Source organism: Lucilia cuprina, chromosome 2 (assembly GCF_022045245.1).
Source record: "Lucilia cuprina isolate Lc7/37 chromosome 2, ASM2204524v1, whole genome shotgun sequence".
Lineage (NCBI taxonomy): Eukaryota > Metazoa > Arthropoda > Insecta > Diptera > Calliphoridae > Lucilia > Lucilia cuprina.
Genome location: NC_060950.1, coordinates 56,001,612 through 56,021,873, shown reverse-complemented (window position 1 = coordinate 56,021,873; position 20,262 = coordinate 56,001,612). Strand labels below are relative to the sequence as shown.

Genomic DNA, 20,262 nt, shown 5'->3' with positions numbered 1-20,262 from the left:
TGTAGAAGTTGTCAAGACGAAGAGGAGGAAGAATCTATTGAACATCTTCTCTGTCAATGCCCTGCGCTAGCAGACACTCGATCCGTATATCTTGGAAAACGACAATTTGATGATTTGCCAGAACTATCCAGTCTAGGACTGGATAACAGAAATGCCTTCATCAGGCACAGTAACTGGTTTTAAGACCACCAAGCCATAATTAAGGCACTCACCAGTCCACAAGGACAGACCTCTCAATCTTCTCCACCACTTCAATTTCTCTTCTATGACTTAATCTTAAACTGTCTTCTACTATCCCCTACTCTCTTTCTTTTATATTTTACTATCTTTACAGGTATCACAAAGGGACCAACAGGACCCAAGTGTGCGTCTTTGCAGCCTGAATACCTAACACTAACCTAACCCTGTCATAATAAAGCATTTTAGTTGAATTGTACCCTTCCTCAGACATACTTAAGTCCCTTATTGTTGACTCAGAAAATGATTCTGAGCCGATTGGCATACTTATAGGACCAACATACATCTGTACAAATCCAATATACCCTCCCCCACTTAAGTGGTGTAGGGTATAATTATGTATGAATATACCGTATGACAAGCCAATGTTTCAAGAGCAGTTTGTCTATCGAAATAGATTTTCAAAACCGATTTTTCAGATCGTTAGGATTCGTCAGGGAATATAAATGAACTTTTTTTGGAATCAGCGATATAGGCCGATTCCGTGCTGATAGCCGTCTTGAACCCGTTGGTAAAACTGCACACCTATAAAACAACCTATAGGATACAAGCCAATCGTTTATGTTTAACTCGAATTTAACATTTTTGAGTAATATTTGAACTAGTGGAAAAACCTAACCTATTCTATGACCAAACATTATTAAAAAGTGTGAGAAATTCTTCAAGTATAAAATTTAATATTAGAACTGTGTTCGTTCATTCTTTTCTAAAATTTTAACAAGAAAGTTTCTAAGTCAGTGGTGGATAGGGAGAACTAGACAAATTGCGCCAACCGAGGACTAGGGTTCTATAAATCGACTTTCGAATAATCGAACAATCGACTTTTTGTAGAAAAAAGTCGATGTCGACTATTTTGTTCCAAAAAAGTCGATAACTCGACTATCGTCTATGAAAAAAGTCGACTTTGTAAGTAAAAGTCAAAATAAGTCGAAAAGTCGGAAAGAGTCGAAAAAAGTCGAAAAGTCGGAAAGTCGAAAAGTAGGAAAAAGTCGGAAAGAGTCGAAAAAGTCGAAAAAGTCGGAAAGTCGAAAATTCAGAAAAAGTCGAAAAGTCGAAATAAGTCGGAAAGAGTAAAAAGTCGAAAATAGAAAGAAGTCGAAAAAACTCAAAATATTGCAACAAATAGAAAAAATATAAATAAAATTTTTTATTAATAATAATAAATAATAATAATGTAAAAAAATAAAATAATCTGGCTTCGGAAAAAGTCGGAAAAAGTCGAAAAAAGTCGGGAAAAGTCGAAAAGTCGACTATTTATAAAATATTAAAAGTCGAAAAATCGACTTTTAATTAAATGAAAAAAGTCGAAAAATCGACTTTTAACTAAATGCAAAAAGTCGACTTTTCATAAAATGCAAAAAGTCGAAAAGTCGACTTTTCATAAAATGCAAAAAGTCGAAAGGTCGACTTTTCATAAAATGCAATAAGTCGAAAAGTCGACCTTTAAAAATGCAAAAAGTCGAAAAGTCGACAAATTGCATTTGTCTGTTGCTTTCAATTCCATTTCAATTTCGCCTTGTTTCTCCTGTCAAAATAAATAAATTGCTTTTATATGATTACTTTAAAACAAACCAACGTACAAGCTGGCAACGCCATTAGTATACCTTTACAAAACAACTCTTTTAACACTAACAAGAATTTCATGAACATTTTAGCAACTGTGTGTGAAAAAATATGGCAAACACATTTCGTAGAATTTTTATACAAATAAATGAAAAATATACAAGAGTATTAAAATAAGTTTTAAAATTAATACGCAGAAACATATTGGAACATATAAATATGGTTGATTTAGATAGTGTTGATGCAACAAAGCCACCACCAGAAATAGAAGAACAATCTACACAGCAATTATCTAACATGGTGACAAAACAACAATTGTGTCGTCTTTGTTTACTGCCAGAGGATGAGGCGGAATCGGATAAAAGTGTGGATATTTATGAAGAACCTGGAGTGGATGAAAATGGCGAAAAAGTTAAGGCGGTAGAGGAGCTGCTGTACGAATTGTTTAACATAAAGGTAAGTCTAGAAGCTTTGTAGGTTTATTAGTCTTTAGTTAATGTGAATTTTTATTTTTCAGTATGATAAAACTTGTTTAAATTTGCCTCATATTATCTGTCATCGTTGCTGGGATATGGTACAGGCTTTTAGTAGCTTTCGCAGTTTAGTGCAACAATGTGAGGAACTATTGCAGAAACGTTTAAAGCTTTTGCAAACAAATGCTTTCATATCTGACAACGAAGATAGAAGACCAGGCTTAAATGGCAATCCCGGTGTTTTTGTGCCCGATGAAGACTGTGAAATAGAAGAAGTAAATCCAGAGCAAGATTTTGAAAGTTCAGAGGATGATTTTTCTATGGAATCCGATTCAGAACCAGAAGATATTGTCTTACCGGCAAAAGCTAATGAAAACATTTTAACCACAAATGTGAATACAAAAGCAGTAAAGAATGTAAACAAAAAGAATTCTCCCTTTGTTAATCCAACTGCCGGAGATGTAGTGTCAAGTAATGATTCAAATATTTCCAAGGAAATGCCACTCGTTAATATGCCATTGGAGCATATGAATTTAGAATTTTCCATTAGAAATACCTACTCTTGTCAGTACTGCGATATGTCTTTTACCACACAAAACGATTGTACGGAACATGAATCACGCCATGATCCTACTGCACCCTTCCTTTGCAATTTCTGTCCTATGCGTTGCACCACACGCCAAGCCTTGATTGGTCATATTAAGGAAATTCATGATCCCGAAAGACCCTACGTTTGCGCCTTATGTAATAAAGGTTTTTGCCGAAGATCAGATCTTAAGAAACACTCAATAGTACACACTGGTGTTAGGCCCTTCGCTTGTCCCATTTGTGCTAAAAGTTTTTCACGCAACACGAATCTTACCAAACACATGCGTATACACAATAGTATTAAGCCGTATGTTTGCAAACAATGTCCGCGTTCTTTCACCACTGGTACAGAACTATTAAGGCACGGACGTACACATTCGGATGTTCGAAACTTTAAATGTTCTCGCTGTACGGCTACCTTTGCGCGCAAAGATAAATTGCAAATGCATGAACAGGCTCATTATCGTAAAGAGTCAGAATTTCTATTAAATCAAGCCAAACAACCGGGTCAACCAAATCTGTCGGTACTACCCCAGAACCTGGAAAATATGGAGAATATGGTAGTGCCCATTAACCCTTACGCAAATGCAGATATACAGCAACCAAAATCGGATGATTTACAGCATTCTCTATTTCCCGCTAATCAATTTCCTCAAACAAAACCCCAACTTCACTATAATAAACCAAAATCATCTCATCATGGTCGCATACACACCTGCAATATATGCAGCAAATCCTTTACACGAGAACGTGATCTTCATCGGCATCAGGCTTTACATTTAGACTCGCTCTTCACCTGCAAACAGTGTGGTGTTGGCTTTAGTCGTCGTGAGAAATTGGCACGTCATGAACTGGAGCAACATGGTCCCCAGTATCCTTGTGAAATATGTCGCATAACATTCCATAAACGTGAAGAATTGGAAATGCATTTGAAAATGCATGAATTGCAGCAAAATGCTGCATTATCTGCTCATCAAGCCGTACTCAACGCTGCTGGAGTAGTTCATACTCCCATGGAACTGACACAAATTCATCATCATTCGGTAGCACAATCATTGCAGCAACCTCAACCTCCGCCACTACCGCCGGTAGCAGCGTTGGCTTCACAACGTCCCTCGGCGGCTGATATGTCGTTCTACAGTAATATGGTACCAACCATGAATTTGGGCTTCTACAGTGAGACCCGACCTGAAGATCGTAATGGTATTTAGGTTGCTTTGATTTGAAATGTGTTTTGAAATTTAACTTATTATTATCAGCTTAATTATTTTACTTTGTATTCATTTAATTTAAATAAATTTTTGAAACATTTATTGATATTAAACAAAATATTCTTTAAAATTCTTTAATCTGCTCATAATTCCGTTCTAGATCAGTTCTAGATCGATTCTAGTTCAGTTCAAATTAAGTTCTATTTCAGTTAAAATTAAGTTCTAGTTCATTTCTAGAATCTAGATCGATTCTAGTTCAGTTCAAATTAAGTTCTATTTCAGATAAAATTAAGTTCTAGTTCATTTCAAGATTATTTCTAGGTATTTTATAGTTCAGATCCAGTTCTAACTAAGTCCAAGTTCAGTTCCAATTCAGTTTTAGTTAAATTCTAGTTCTAGTATAGATTATTTCTAGATCTGTTCTGTTGTTGTTATAACAGTTCGACTTTTGCCGATATTTCTTTCTTGGGGAAAAAACATTCGGTTGATACAGCTGTCGCTGGGTTGACAATCTTTGGCCGAGTATGACTCGGGTCGTTCCGGAGCGATGATCCAATTGTCGAGGGAACGCAGATCTTTTCTAGTACAGTTCAGTTAAAGTTTAGATCTATTTTAGTTCTATCATAGCTCAAAATTAGTTGGATCCAAGTTCTGGTTCAGTTCTAATTCAGTTCCAGTCATAGTTCTAGATCGATTCTAGTTCAGTTTTCTTTTTGTTCGAGTTCAGTTCAAATTAAGTTCTATTTCAGTTATAATTAAGATCTAGTTCAGGTGTAGATTATTTCTAGATATTTTATAGTTCAGATCCAGTTTTAATTCAGTCCAAGTTCAGTTCTAATTCAGTTATAGTTCAATTCTAGTTCTAGATCTGTTCTAGTACAGGTAATTTTTTCTAGATCCCTTCTAATTTAGGTCTAGTTTATTTCTAGATTTCAACAATTCAGTTCGAATTCTATTCAAGTTCAGTTCTAGATCAGTTCAAGTTCTTTTTAGTTCAGTTTCGATTCAGTTCTAGTTCAGTTCTGCTTTAGTTCGTGTTCCAGTTTAGTTATGTTTTAGTCATTTCTAGATCAATTCTAGTTCAGTTCTATATTGGGTATAGTTCATTTTTAGTACAATTCCAGTTCAGTTCATATTCAGCTCTGTTTCAATTCTAGTTCAGGTATAGTTTATTTCTAGATCTGTTTTAATGCAGGTCTTGTTTATTTTTAGATCTTTTCTAGTATAGTTCATTAAAATTAGAACAATTCAGTTCTATCATAGTTCTAATTTAGTTCGATCCCAGTTCCCGTTAAGCTCTAATTCAGTTCCAGTCATACAGTAGTAAACAATTCTAGTACAGTTCTAGTTTAGCTCTAACTCAGTTCTAGTTTATTCTAGATCTTTTCTAATTCAGCTCTAGTTTATTTCTAGATTTGTTCTACAGTTCAGTTCTAATTTAGTTCGAATTGTGTTCTAGTTCAGTTCTAGATCAGTTCGAGTTTATTTCTAGTTCAGTTGTGATTCAGTTCAAGTTTAGATCTAAATAAGTTCTAGTTCCGTTAAAGCTTTTTTTGCTTTAGTTCATGTTTCAGTTAAGTTCTAGTCATTTCTAGATCAATTCTAGTTCAGTTCTATTTCAGGTCTAGTACATTTCTAGTACAATTCCAAGGTCAGTTCATTCAGTTCTGGTTCAGGTCTAGTTTATTTCTATATCTGTTCTAGTACAGGTCTAGTTTATTTCGAGATCTGTTGTAGTACAGATCTAGTATGAATCTAATTCTGTACTAGTGCCGATTGTCGCGGGTACGTTGCTGTTATAATTATAAATAGTGTCAAATGTTCCGTGAAGCCTAAAACAAAATATAATTATTGAAGATTCAATTAAAAACATTTGATATTTTACTTTAAATTCATATACACATATACATATGTACATATTTATATACTATATATATAACTTTTTTCAAGACGAAATTGTCAACAGCAACATTTAGTTGTCGCGTTTTAATTTATATGGACGTCAAGATGAGCGTACCGCATGTGGCTATGAACGACATTCAAAAAAGCCTCCCAGGTGGCCAGACGGTTATTGACAACACTTTCATAGATTTAGAATACTTTTCAACTTTTTCAACTTTTTTTCAATTAAACTATTTGTCGTCTTTGATGGTGACAAAATCATAAGTTAGTTCGTCAGTTAATTAGTTAGTTAGTTAGTTAGTTAGTTAGTTAGTTAGTTAGTTGGTTAGTTAGTTAGTTAGTTGGTTAGTTAGTTAGTTAGTTAGTTAGTTAGTTAGTTAGTTAGTTTGTTTGTTAGTTTGTTAGTTTGTTAGTTTGTTTGTTAGTTTGTTAGTTTGTTATTTTGTTAGTTTGTTAGTTTGTTAGTTTGTTAGTTTGTTAGTTTGTTAGTTAGTTAGTTTGTTAGTTTGTTAGTTTGTTAGTTTGTTAGTTTGTTAGTTTGTTAGTTTGTTAGTTAGTTAGTTAGTTAGTTAGTTAGTTAGTTAGTTAGTTAGTTAGTTAGTTAGTTAGTTAGTTAGTTAGTGAGTGAGTTATTTAAATAAGTTATTCAGTTAGTTAGTTAGTTATTTATTTAGTTTAGTTAGTTAGTTAGTTAGTTTTAGTTAGTTAGTTAGTTAGTTAGTTTAGTTAGTTAGTTAGTTAGTTAGTTAGTTAGTTAGTTAGTTAGTTAGTTAGTTAGTTAGTTTAGTAAGTGAGTGAGTTATCTAGTGGGTTATTTAGTGAGTTATTCAGTTATTTAGTTAGTTAGTTAGTTAGTTGTCTCTTTCTACGATTGAACACTTCCTTTGTAACTGTCTCGTCCTCTCGGCAATCCGGTCTGCTACATTGGGAAGTCTGACGTTGCACGACACTATGGATCTATCTAGAATGGATGTAAATAAGACAATGTCCTTTGCTCGTGCCTCAGGTTTGTTCGACTATGCACTGAACATGGATGCATAATGTCCCATGAGTAGGTCGAAATACGATCCGCTTGAGGTTATCACGACGGGACCAATATATATTGATCCATGTGTGTCGTCCCTCTTGTCGACTACCTCAATAATCTAACATATGTTATTAATAGACTCATTCTAAGTAATGCAGACGGTATGTAGTAGTCATTGAAAAGTAAGTTATTGAGTAAGTACAAGTCATTATTATGTTTTTGCTGGGATAATATACTCCACAACATCTATAAATTGATAAATGAATACAACAGGATTGCAAATCAATAACCTAGGGAAATACTATGTATAGAAAAGTGTTGGGTACAATAATGTTCTCTATTTATCTACATTTAAGGGTTAATAGTTCTACAGTGGATAAGAAATAATTACAGTAATCAATTTATTTGATCTGCAACAACCGCAGAGTTTGTTTTTTATTTACAATTAATAATTTGTTTACCAATAACAAGTAATGGAAATTTATTAATTTATAACAATGATAACAATATATTTTTTATATTTTCCAGACATTTTGTTGGCAGCTATAGATAAAATGTTAAAAAAAAACAAAATTATAAACAATTAATTTTACAAAATACATACAGACACATAGGTACATATATTTTTCATCAAGCGAAAGAAATTTTCCTAAAACAAAAATAAAATAATCAGCAGAAAAACAAAAGTTGTTTTGCAATGTTTTGTAAACAATTTTGTTTTTTTTTTTCTCATTTTCTTTTACTCTATGAAAAACAAAAATATTATTAAATAAAAAATTAGATCAATCGTTGTTCGATTTCAACTAAAAGTTGGACAAAAAAATGGTAAAACTGGGCAAACATGTGTCAACCCATAAACAAGTTTCACTTTTCTCCACATTTTTCCATATTACGAAAATTGAGAAAATGTTTTAGTTAAGTCTTTGCAACAATTGATATAAAAATTTTTTTAGACATTTTTCTTTTTTTTTGTCTTTGATAAATTAAGTGATTTATAATATTTCTTTGGTGCACAATATCAGCTAGTCGCCTTGCAGTGGAGCAGTCACCAAAGCCAAAACATGATTTTCATTATCACCTTGTGCATATTGTGGACTTGAAGACAGGTCTGCTTAATATCCAGTTGCAAATGGCTACCAAGAGACATACATACAATACAACATACATATGAACGAACATACATTATAAATGTTATAAATGTTATATTTGGTATTTTAAAAGAAAATAATTTCCTTAAAACTAGTGAAGGATTTTTTTTGTAATTTTGAAACTTGTTAATCTGAACATCTGATATGTTATAATCATACATTGTTAACATGTCCCTGTTATCAATTAGAAATAACATTACAGATACAATTATCAATTACAACAACTACTTTATGAAATGTTATTGAATAATACACAAAAACGTTTTTCTAAATATATCGAAATCATTGCAAGGTTAGCTATTGTCAAGGCCTAGCCGATGTCTGCCTTAACGAACACTTATCATGTTCTGAATACCCATAATAATAAAACTAATCATCAATATATTTACAAAAAAAGAGGCAAATATCAAAATTTATATATATAAAGACAAATTTCGATTTTCGATTATTTTCTATACAGATTACGGGTTTAAAGTTAAAGTGCTCTAGTATAAGTATAAGGGGAAAAACGCAATCTAATCACTATTTTGATTTATTATAATTTCTTTTCAATTGCCAAATTGTTTTAATTTTGTTTTAGCAAAAAAAAAAATATACAATTTATTTTAAAATAATAATTAAGAAGTGAATAGAACTAGTAAATATGTTGGTATTATCTGTAATTTATTGAAAATATTAAAATAAAACAATTATACAAGATTTATATCTTGTACAAACATGCGTCGAAAACTTTAAATTATATTTTTTTTTACATTTTAAATCGTAATTGTTAGACAAAGTTAAACAAAAATGATAATTTATTTTTAAATTGTTATTAATTTGACCAAGAAGTACTGTTAAGTAAAAATTACTGAATAAAAATAAATATTTAAAACTGATATCTCAGAAACTTGTTCTTGGAAAGTTTTTAGTGAACGATTCATAACAGTTTAATAACTTTTTTTCTTTTAGCGATTTTTGTGTCTAAATTTTGTAGATGGTTCCTTAAAAACCTTTTAGAAGTACAATGTTTTATAGAACGTTTTTTAAAAATAATATTATATCCAAGAGCTTCAACAATGGTAAAATTAGAATGCATAAAAATTTAAAACTCTGCGTACTAATCCTTACTACATTTACAGACATTTGAATTTTTCTATAGTCTAGTCTATAGTCTAGTCTATAGTCTAGTCTATAGTCTAGTCTAGTCTATAGTCTAGTCTATAGTCTAGTCTATAGTCTAGTCTATAGTCTAGTCTATAGTCTAGTCTATAGTCTAGTCTATAGTCTAGTCTATAGTCTAGTCTATAGTCTAGTCTATAGTCTAGTCTATAGTCTAGTCTATATATATATAGTCTAGTCTATAGTCTAGTCTATAGTCTAGTCTATAGTCTAGTCTATAGTCTAGTTATAGTCTAGTCTATAGTCTAGTCTATAGTCTAGTCTATAGTCTAGTCTATAGTCTAGTCTATAGTCTAGTCTATAGTCTAGTCTATAGTCTAGTCTATAGTCTAGTCTATAGTCTAGTCTATAGTCTAGTCTATAGTCTAGTCTATAGTCTAGTCTATAGTCTAGTCTATAGTCTAGTCTATAGTCTAGTCTATAGTCTAGTCTATAGTCTAGTCTATAGTCTAGTCTATAGTCTAGTCTATAGTCTAGTCTATAGTCTAGTCTATAGTCTAGTCTATAGTCTAGTCTATAGTCTAGTCTATAGTCTAGTCTATAGTCTAGTCTATAGTCTAGTCTATAGTCTAGTCTATAGTCTAGTCTATAGTCTAGTCTATAGTCTAGTCTATAGTCTAGTCTATAGTCTAGTCTATAGTCTAGTCTATAGTCTAGTCTATAGTCTAGTCTATAGTCTAGTCTAAAGTCTAGTCTATAGTCTAGTCTATAGTCTAGTCTATAGTCTAGTCTATAGTCTAGTCTATAGTCTAGTCTATAGTCTAGTCTATAGTCTAGTCTATAGTCTAGTCTATAGTCTAGTCTATAGTCTAGTCTATAGTCTAGTCTATAGTCTAGTCTATAGTCTAGTCTATAGTCTAGTCTATATAGTCTAGTCTATAGTCTAGTCTATAGTCTAGTCTATAGTCTAGTCTATAGTCTAGTCTATAGTCTAGTCTATAGTCTAGTCTATAGTCTAGTCTATAGTCTAGTCTATAGTCTAGTCTATAGTCTAGTCTATAGTCTAGTCTATAGTCTAGTCTATAGTCTAGTCTATAGTCTAGTCTATAGTCTAGTCTATAGTCTAGTCTATAGTCTAGTCTATAGTCTAGTCTATAGTCTAGTCTATAGTCTAGTCTATAGTCTAGTCTATAGTCTAGTCTATAGTCTAGTCTATAGTCTATAGTCTAGTCTAGTCTATAGTCTAGTCTATAGTCTAGTCTATAGTCTAGTCTATAGTCTAGTCTATAGTCTAGTCTATAGTCTAGTCTATAGTCTAGTCTATAGTCTAGTCTATAGTCTAGTCTATAGTCTAGTCTATAGTCTAGTCTATAGTCTAGTCTATAGTCTAGTCTATAGTCTAGTCTATAGTCTAGTCTATAGTCTAGTCTATAGTCTAGTCTATAGTCTAGTCTATAGTCTAGTCTATAGTCTAGTCTATAGTCTATAGTCTATATCTAGTCTAGTCTATAGTCTAGTCTATAGTCTAGTCTATAGTCTAGTCTATAGTCTAGTCTATAGTCTAGTCTATAGTCTAGTCTATAGTCTAGTCTATAGTCTAGTCTATAGTCTAGTCTATAGTCTAGTCTATAGTCTAGTCTATAGTCTAGTCTATAGTCTAGTTTATAGTCTAGTCTATAGTCTAGTCTATAGTCTAGTCTATAGTCTAGTCTTTAGTCTAGTCTATAGTCTAGTCTATAGTCTGGTCTATAGTCTGGTCTATAGTCTAGTCTATAGTCTATAGTCTAGTCTACAGTCTAGTCTATGGTCTAGTCTATGGTCTAGTCTATGGTCTAGTCTATGGTCTAGTCTATAGTCTAGTCTATACTCTAGTCTATAGTCTATAGCCTAATATAAAGTCTAGCTATAGTATAGTTTTTATTCAATTATATCGTCTAGTCTATAGTCCACATTCTAACTTTATGATTCGATATCTCGAAAACACTAGACTGGTTAAGAAATACTAACCTCTGAGTCAGTGCAGCTCAATCCTATTGCGTTTTTATTAATCACCATTGTGTCCATATAAATCTTGTGCGCAATTTACAACACTTCTATTATTATATTAGTTGTCCTAGTATCTCTACCAAAAAAAAAATGAGCAAAACTTACTTTGATAGAATTCCGATCCGATTTTTCACTTAAAAACCATATTTTCTCAAAAAGCATATTTTTTTCTATTTACAAAATTTTCAGATTTTTCGTTAAACCCCACTTCTAGTTTTTCCGATTTTCTAAAATTTTCCAACTTTTCTCTAGCACACCCTTATGTTTAATAATATGCAGTGAAAGCCAAAAAAAAAATTAAATAAAATGTTTAAATTATAAAAAAAGTTTTCATTTATAACATACGACTGCATATTAAAAACGCATACAAAAACAACACTATTATTATTACTATTTTATTATGATGATGATCATAAAGAAATTAATGTTTTGGCAAAAGGAAAAAAAATAAAACAAAGCAAGAAATAAACATATGAAAAATGTGCGATCATACATATTGTGGGAAATAAGTTGGCAAAATGCATTTTGGTATACACATCATCATCAACATTATAGCAAACTAAAACAAACACACACAAATAAGGAAAAACATAACAAACATAGACAGAAAATTTCAGACCACATACGGACTTATATATACATTAGCAGACACACACATACATATGAACATACGTGATCTTTACGAATGACTGAATGAATGAGTGACTGTTGACTTTGTGCTTTTTTTCTTCTAAGCAATACGAATTCGTATCGTTTTCGTATCTTCTTGCTTGTAGGGTATATGTATATGTATGGAAGTAAAATTTTCTTCTAGTGTTAATTGCAGCATGGGTTAAAATTAAAACAATGATGTTTCTTTTTGACATTCACGCACGTTTTATCTATAAATGTAACTACAAAATAAGAACATGACTTAATAAATGTTTTAAATGCATGCGATTTTTTTTTATGATTATTACATTTTACACTTTACATCTAGTTCTCCACTTTAAAGAACTAAATGTTACGATTTTATTGAATTTATTAAGTAATACTCTGCGTGAAAGTAGATTTGGTTGGAATTATTTTTTGCAAATTCATTAAATAATGCAATCTAGTCTATTTATCAGTGATTAACGGACTGTGTATAATTCAGCCGACACTGGTCTCAATTTCAATAATATTTAAACTTATTCGAGTTTAAGGTGTTTAGCACTCGGTCTATCCTATTTTATCAAGCTTAATAGAATAATTGCTAGAAGCCTCAGGACTAGGGTGCTATAAATCGACTTTCAAATAATCGAACAATTGACTTTTTGCCGAAAAATAAAAAAGTCAAAAGTCGAAGTCGACTATTTTGTTCCAAAAAAGTCGATAACTCGACTATCGTCTGTGAAAAAGTCGAAACGTTGACTTTGTTATCTTTCCAAAAATCGAAAGTCTGAAAGTCGATAAGTCGATAAGGGTCGATAAGTCGAAAATTTGGAAAAAGTCGAAAAGTCGGAAAAATTTGAAAAAAGTCGGAAAAAGTCAAAAACTCGAAAATTGTAGAAAACAAGTCAAAAATAGTCGAAAATTTTAAAAAAGTGAAAAAAAGTCAAAAACTCTAAAATAGTCGGAAAAACTCGAAAAAAGTCAAAAAATAGTCGGAAAAAAGTCGAAAATAATCAAAAAGTCGTAAAGTCGGAAAAAGTCGAAGAAAGTCAAAAAAGGTCAAAAAATTGAAAAGTCGGAAAAGACGAAAAAAGTCTAAAAAAGTCGAAAAGTCGACTATTTATAAAATACTTATAGTCGAAAAGTCTAAAAGTCGACTTTTAATTAAATGAAAAATGTTGAAAAGTCGATTTTTCAAAAAAAAATCGACTTTTAGCTAAATGAAAAAAGTCGACTTTTAACTAAAGGAAAAAAGTCGAAAAGTCAACTTTTAGTTAAATGAAAAAAGTCGAAAAGTCGAATTTTCGTTTCTACTATAGAACCCTACTCAGGACTATGAATTCCGTTTGGCTCTTTAAAGACACCTTTTATATAGATTGATGTATAAACACTTTGACGTTGTTCCAATATTTTGGCAGTCTACTATACAATAAGCAGGTAAATGGATCGTAGTTGTTTAAGATTGATTAGGGATAAACGGTTAAACTCTAATTTGATCATGTTTAAACCATAAGTCTTTTTTTCTATCTTTCTGTCAACATAATGGATTCTGCGCTAAAAAACAACTACTCATTAAGAACGAATCAAGCTAATTTCTGAAATCAGCTGCCTTCGGTATAGATAGGAATCTTTAGGTGTCACCAAACAGACCATATAATAGCCTGGTGCAATGAATATTTGTCTTTAGAGTAAATTTGTTTGATTGGCGGATTTTTATCACATTTGACAAAGAAAGCATTGTGGATCGATCGAAACAAATGATAATCGGGCTGTGTAAAATCTAAAGATACAAAGTTCTAAAGATTCTAAATTGCAATATGTGATCGATTATTGACATTATAAAATATAAGGCTTTCATGTCCGTCTCCATATTTTCGCCGTTCTTCGGGTTTATCAAGGCTAGTATGGAACTTGTTTTTGCAGCTTTTTGTCGAGATATGAGTATATTAATTATGAACTTTAAAGTCTTATTCGGCGGGTTCACTTGTATGGGGGCTAGGTGAAATAATGGACCGATCATAACCATTTCATATAACCATTTTCAATAGGGTTCGTCCCTGGGACAATAGAATATCATGTGCCAAATTTCGTTGAATTATCTTCAAAATTTCGATCTATAGTTTGATTACAAGGTTTACATGGACGGACGGACATAGCTAAATCGAATCAGAAATATACTTTAAGTATACTTTAAGGTTATATTACCAATATTATTAAGCTTTAGTGGTGTAGGGTATAAAAACGATGACGCGAGAGTTGTTCCCTAACTCAGACCAGGTTCCAAATTCTGGCTTTCGAAAGCGAATGAAAATTTCCTAAAATTCTATTTAGGGTTCGATCGATATCGAATGCCTGAATTTGACCCCTGAATTACAACTGCTTCTTTTTCAATTCGGATCACTACGACAAAATTCACCTTTCTCGCATTGGACCTAATGGAAAACATTCACCATTAATTTCCATTACAAATTTATGTTTTTCAATGGTACTTTTTAACAAATTAATGTAGTAAAACAAAACTTCCCGAATATGACACAAATGAAGTAACTTTCAAATAGCTTTCATATGATATATTTATTTATATATTCTCCTATAGCAATTATGGATTTAATTTTGATCAGATCTGTATTATTTATACACCGATTTTGGAAATTTTAAATAACATATTTATTCAGAAAATTCAGTCGACTTTGCTATCTATACATTTATCTATTCCCTTTACACATTTTTAATAACAATTGTAATGTTAATAGAGAGTGTTTTTGAGGTCGTTTTAACTGAATATATCACACATTTTTTAACATTCTCTAATTCTTTCTCTGTATCTCCACCTCCTGTGCTTTATTGTTTGTTTGTTTATTTTTAAACATACCACTCTCTTCTCAAATGTTACACACCATATGTAAAACTTAATAAACAGTTATAAAAGTTGCATGACAAACATGTAAAAGTGATGGAGCAGTGAGAGAAAAGAGCGAGAGCACATGTAAAAGGAATCGAATTGTTTGTTATTGTTATTATTAAAACTATAATACACTGTATTATATGGTGTATAAGTAGTAATTGTGGAGGTTTTTTGTATTCGTATATTATTGGTGTTGTTGATATTTTGTTGTAGTTTTTCGTAAGCTTAATATCATCAATAGACAAGACATGCTCTCTGGATTGTGAGTTTAATTGAATTTAATTCAGTTTCTTACTGACATTTGGTCCAACACCACTCGCTTATTGGTCGGTGGTAGTGTTGTTGTTATCGTCGTCTGTCTATTTATTATCTGTAAAAGCAAATTAACATCTTTATTCAACTGTCTGTCTATATAACGTCAATTGACTTGACTGCGTTTTTTCTAAAGCACAATTTTTTATTATTATAATTTTTTTGTAAATTTTTTTTTATATGTGAAGATGGTAGCAGGCTGAAAGCTGATGTATGACCTTTTTTCCCTGCGCCCTTTCGGTATAAAAAAAAGAATAAAAGGTGTACATACCCACACACACAATCTTTTAACATAAATACGCGTTAAATAACTAAAAGTGAAAAATAACAATTAAAAAAAAAATAGTACGAAATAATGGAACTAAGTAGAATAATTAAGAAAATTGTTGTGTATCATAAAGAAATTCTAAAAAGTTTTGATTTGAATTTTTCTACTTTGTGTCATGTTTAAAGTTAATTAAAATATTTTTGTTAATAATTTCCAAAGAAGGGAAGAAAAATAGAAAATGTTTAATAAAGTGTTATAGAAATACACAAGAATTTCTATGGAAAGAAAATTTTGGTGAGAAAAGTGATTTTATATATATTATCAAGAAGCTTATTAAAAAAACTTTACATACGATTTTATTACAGCTAAAAGCAAAAAAAAAAAAACAAAAATAAAACCTATATATTTTTTTAAATTTAATAAAAAAACTAAACAAAAAAACAACAAAATCGCACAAAATCATTGATTACTATATTCTATGAGAGAGAATAACAAAAAACAAAAAAAAACAAATTTTGCCATTAAATGAAGCAGAGAAAAATTATGTATGTACATTAGGATGGTCCTATTTGCATAGAGTATTAATAATGTACTGCTGTTCCTTCTGAAAATAAACGTTTGGTTAATCCCAAGATAACATTTCTCAACACTTTTAATTCGGGAGCTGGTTCAAAGTATAAAAAGGTCCTTACTTAATTAAGGTTTTTCCAATTTTTTCATAATTTACGTAAAACTAGACTAAAAACTAATCTAAACTAGACATAACTAGAGTATAGACTAGACTATAAACTACACTTAACTTAAGTATACCATATAGACTAGACATTTGCCTACCATATATAGACTAGATATTAGTCTATGTCTACCATATATAGCCTATAGACTAGCCTATAGATAAATTAAAGACTAGACTATAGACTAGACCACATACTAGACTACAGATTAAACTATAGACTATAGACTAGACCACATACTAGACTACAGATTAAACTATAGACTAGACCATGTACTAGACTATAGACTAGACTATAGACTAAAATATAGACTAGACTTTAGACTAGACTTTAGACTAGACTATAGACTAGACTATAGACTAGACTTTAGACTAGACTTTAGACTAGACTATAGACTAGACTATAGACTAAACTATAGACTAGACTATAGACTAAACTACAGAGACTAGACTATAGACTAAACTATAGACTAGACTATAGACTAAACTACAGAGACTAGACTATAGACTAAACTATAGACTAGACTATAGAGTAGACTATAGACTAGACTATAGACTAGACTATAGACTAGACTATAGACTAGACTATAGACTAGACTATAGACTAGACTATAGACTAGACTATAGACTAGACTATAGACTAGACTATAGACTAGACTATAGACTAGACCATATACTTGACTATAGATAAATTAAAGACTAAGTAGACTATAGACTAGACAATAGACTAGAATATAGACTAGACTAATATACTAGACTGTAGGTAATTAAAGACTAGACTGTAGACTGGACTATAGACCTGACTATAGAATAGATATACTATCGACAAGACTATAGACTAGACTAGTAACAAGACTATATACTAGACTGCAGACTAGATAATAGACTAGACAATAGACTAGACTATAGACTAGACTATAGACTTGACTATTGACTAGACTATAGACTAGACAATTTACTAGATTATAGACTAGACTATAGACTCTACTATAAACTAGACTATAGAATAGACTTTAGACTAGACTATACATCGTTGGCGAAATTGTATCTTAAAACATATGTATTTTAGGCGGAAACGTAATCAACTAGAATTTTGGGGCCACCCTAATGTACATGTAACTTCAGAATAGCAGTAGCAGCTATAACAACAAAAGCAACTAAACAAACATTATTAACTACATAAGAAACCACAACAATAACAACTAATATAGAAACCGAGAAAAACTTACACTTTACATTACATACTCACTTTACTTATAAAGAAAATATTAAAATAAAAACAAAATAAAATAAACCGTGTTACATTTACATATATGTACACAATCATACATACTCTACATACATATGTACATACTACGTATGTAAATTTAGAAAATTTACATAAATTTTTTATTAAAGACAACAAAACAAAAGAAAAAAAAAACAAGCAGCAATAAAAAATTCTTTTGGTTTTATTTATTTTTCCAAAGGATATTAAAATTTTAATTAAAATCCAAAACACCAGGTGAGTGTAAAAATGTCCTTTTTTTTATTTATTTATATGGTTTGTATTATTGATATTTTTTAAGTTTAGTGCAGTTTTTTTAAAGAGTTTTTTCTTTAAATTTTATAATTGTATAATAAATTAAGATTTGTTTATCTTTAGTTTGTTATTAAAAAAATCAGAAACATTCTGTTCTCGAACAGTCATTGCTTTTTTTGGCAATGTTATCTATCGTTAACATTAACTCTGTCTTAAGAGCTTAATTAAAATTGGAACCACAACCGCTGTCGATAATTGTAATTAGGCTGTAATTACAATTGGAACCACTGTCGACAAATCACATAAAAAGAGCATGGCGACGAATTCAAATTAAGCGACTGTCGACGGACCTTAAGCACATGATGATATTTGCTCTCCATACAAAATGTATGAAAACTCATTGTCGACATCGGCTCCCCCCGGGGGCATGTCATTGCCAAAATCAGACCAGCTGATTTTGGCAATGTTATCTACCGTTAACATTAACTCTGTCGTAAGAGCTTAATTAAAATTGGAACCACAACCGCTGTCGATAATTGTAATTAGGCTGTAATTACAATTGGAACCACTGTCGACAAATCACATAAAAAGAGCATGGCGACGAATTCAAATTAAGCGACTGTCGACGGACCTTAAGCATAAGATGATATTTGCTCTCCATACAAAATGTATGAAAACTCATTGTCGACATCGGCTCCCCCCGGGGGCATGTTACCTTTTACAGTCTACTGTTTGGCTCAGTCCTTGCACATATTACCAGAGGTCACACCAGAGCACCGCATAATCTGGTACTACTGGTGGCCAGTTGGGCCGGTCAGAACCAATGTACAAAAATTGCCACCTGCGTTCTTCATTGAAGAACAAAGGGGCGATGGTAGACCATTCTCAAGTCTACCCATTGGTTGAAAAATACCACCGTGAGATAAGGCCTTCAAGGCAGGTACTCACGTTGAAACTCTCGACATTCCTGGCGACATCGGCTGTGGTTCCAATTGTAATCATGCTGTTAGAGCATTATTTTGAGTTCACACATACAGTAAATGGTTATTTCCATCGGTTTAGTTTTGTATGTAAAAGGATTAAGATATCGTTACCCATAAACTACTTAACACTGCCTTTGAATTTTTCATTCAGTACTCGTAAGGGACTTTAATGTGCGATATTATTAATAACATGAATTTCGAAGAAAATCTTTCAAAGACTATGATAACATAGTTTCATTATCCCGTTCGTATGCTCTACATTGGTCTAAATCCTCTAATCCATTTTTGTACATTAATCGCTGTGGCCTTTATAATCCAAATGAATTTTAATTACAACAATTGACAATTTTGACTCTGTTTGGTCTAGTATACGCTTTAAGCTTCCACTGTACGTAGCAATCAACAAGCTGCGACAGATCGGTACTGATCTTCCTATCCTGATCATTGTGCTGGAAAGTAACAATCCAGACTAGAGAATTTTTTACTTTTACTTGTTAATAAGGTCGTTGCTAAGCCAGAGGTGCAACTGTTCTCCTTAACATTTTAGATTTACCTTGTATCTTATATATGTTTCTATTGAAAGCAATGTTTCCGGGCATTGATTGATGGAGTGCTCATGGCACCTCTTCACCCTAGCAACGTAGACGCTAAACTATCAGTCGAAACTCAGGCTATCGAGCTGTCCATGAACTACAGTTCATTAAATGCCGAAATACTCGACTTTCTTGTGAAACGTCAGATTTTCAACTTCGTTGGAACAACATTCACCACTTTAGTTTGATAGAGATCAGCTGATTTGTTTAATTTGAAAATTTCAAAAATTGTTATACACCTAATATATAAAATTTCGCAATCCGCCCTAATTTCAGAAATAAAACATTTCATGCTTAATGAAAACTTATTTCATTAACTTCATGTGGTAATTGTAATTATGAAGATAAAAATCTCTTGATTTTTTTTTTAAATGTCACTTCGTAATGAAAGTCCTTGCCATACCTTTTAAAACATTGTGATGTTTTTGACAACAAACATCATTTTGTTTTCAAGTTTATTTATTGACATGCATTCATCATCACTCTATGACCCAGCAGGTTTTTGTTGTTTTTGTTAATGAAAACAATAAAGGTTCCATATTTATATTTTAATTTTATATAAATTCTCTTAATTTAAATTAATTATTTAAAGGTCTGTTGGTGTTCCCAACATAATTAATTTGTTATTATTTTTTTTTCTTATTAGTTACATGCACATCTGTTGTTATGGGTTTTATTTCTTCCTCATTTTACCCCACAGAGTTTTTTCTTCTATATATAAAAGAGTAGCGTTACTGACTGACTGTTTCATCATCGCACAGCCCAAACGGCTGAACCTAGAATCATGAAATTTTGACAGTAGATGTGTTTTTGGTTATGTAGATCCACTAAGGATGGATTTTTGGAAATTTGTACATTTACGGGTAAAAAGGGGAAAAACTGGTAAAACAGGTTTTCTTAATTATCAAAACAATATTAATGATACAAGAAAAATTTTAAATGCACCTGCATCTACTCTTAAAATTAGCAGATGGGTGTCTGGTACTTTTTTGAAATTCGTACTTTTAAGTGGTAAAA

General features: G+C 31.5%; 1 protein-coding gene and 1 long non-coding RNA gene across 2 annotated transcripts; both read left to right on the top strand.

Moving 5' to 3' along the window:
- The first annotated feature begins 1,896 nt into the window (after positions 1–1,896).
- On the top strand, positions 1,897–4,185 carry LOC111685103 (zinc finger protein 271). The gene is made up of 2 exons (XM_023447342.2): positions 1,897–2,256; positions 2,318–4,185. Exons 1-2 carry the CDS (start codon positions 2,020–2,022, stop codon positions 4,070–4,072), a joined length of 1,992 nt encoding a protein of 663 aa, XP_023303110.2. The 5' UTR covers positions 1,897–2,019; the 3' UTR covers positions 4,073–4,185.
- A 10,924-nt stretch (positions 4,186–15,109) lies between these two features.
- Positions 15,110–17,528, top strand: LOC124421402. The gene is made up of 3 exons (XR_006941640.1): positions 15,110–15,708; positions 15,780–16,098; positions 17,273–17,528. It is a non-coding gene; the product is annotated as an uncharacterized LOC124421402 (long non-coding RNA).
- The last annotated feature ends 2,734 nt before the right edge of the window (positions 17,529–20,262 follow it).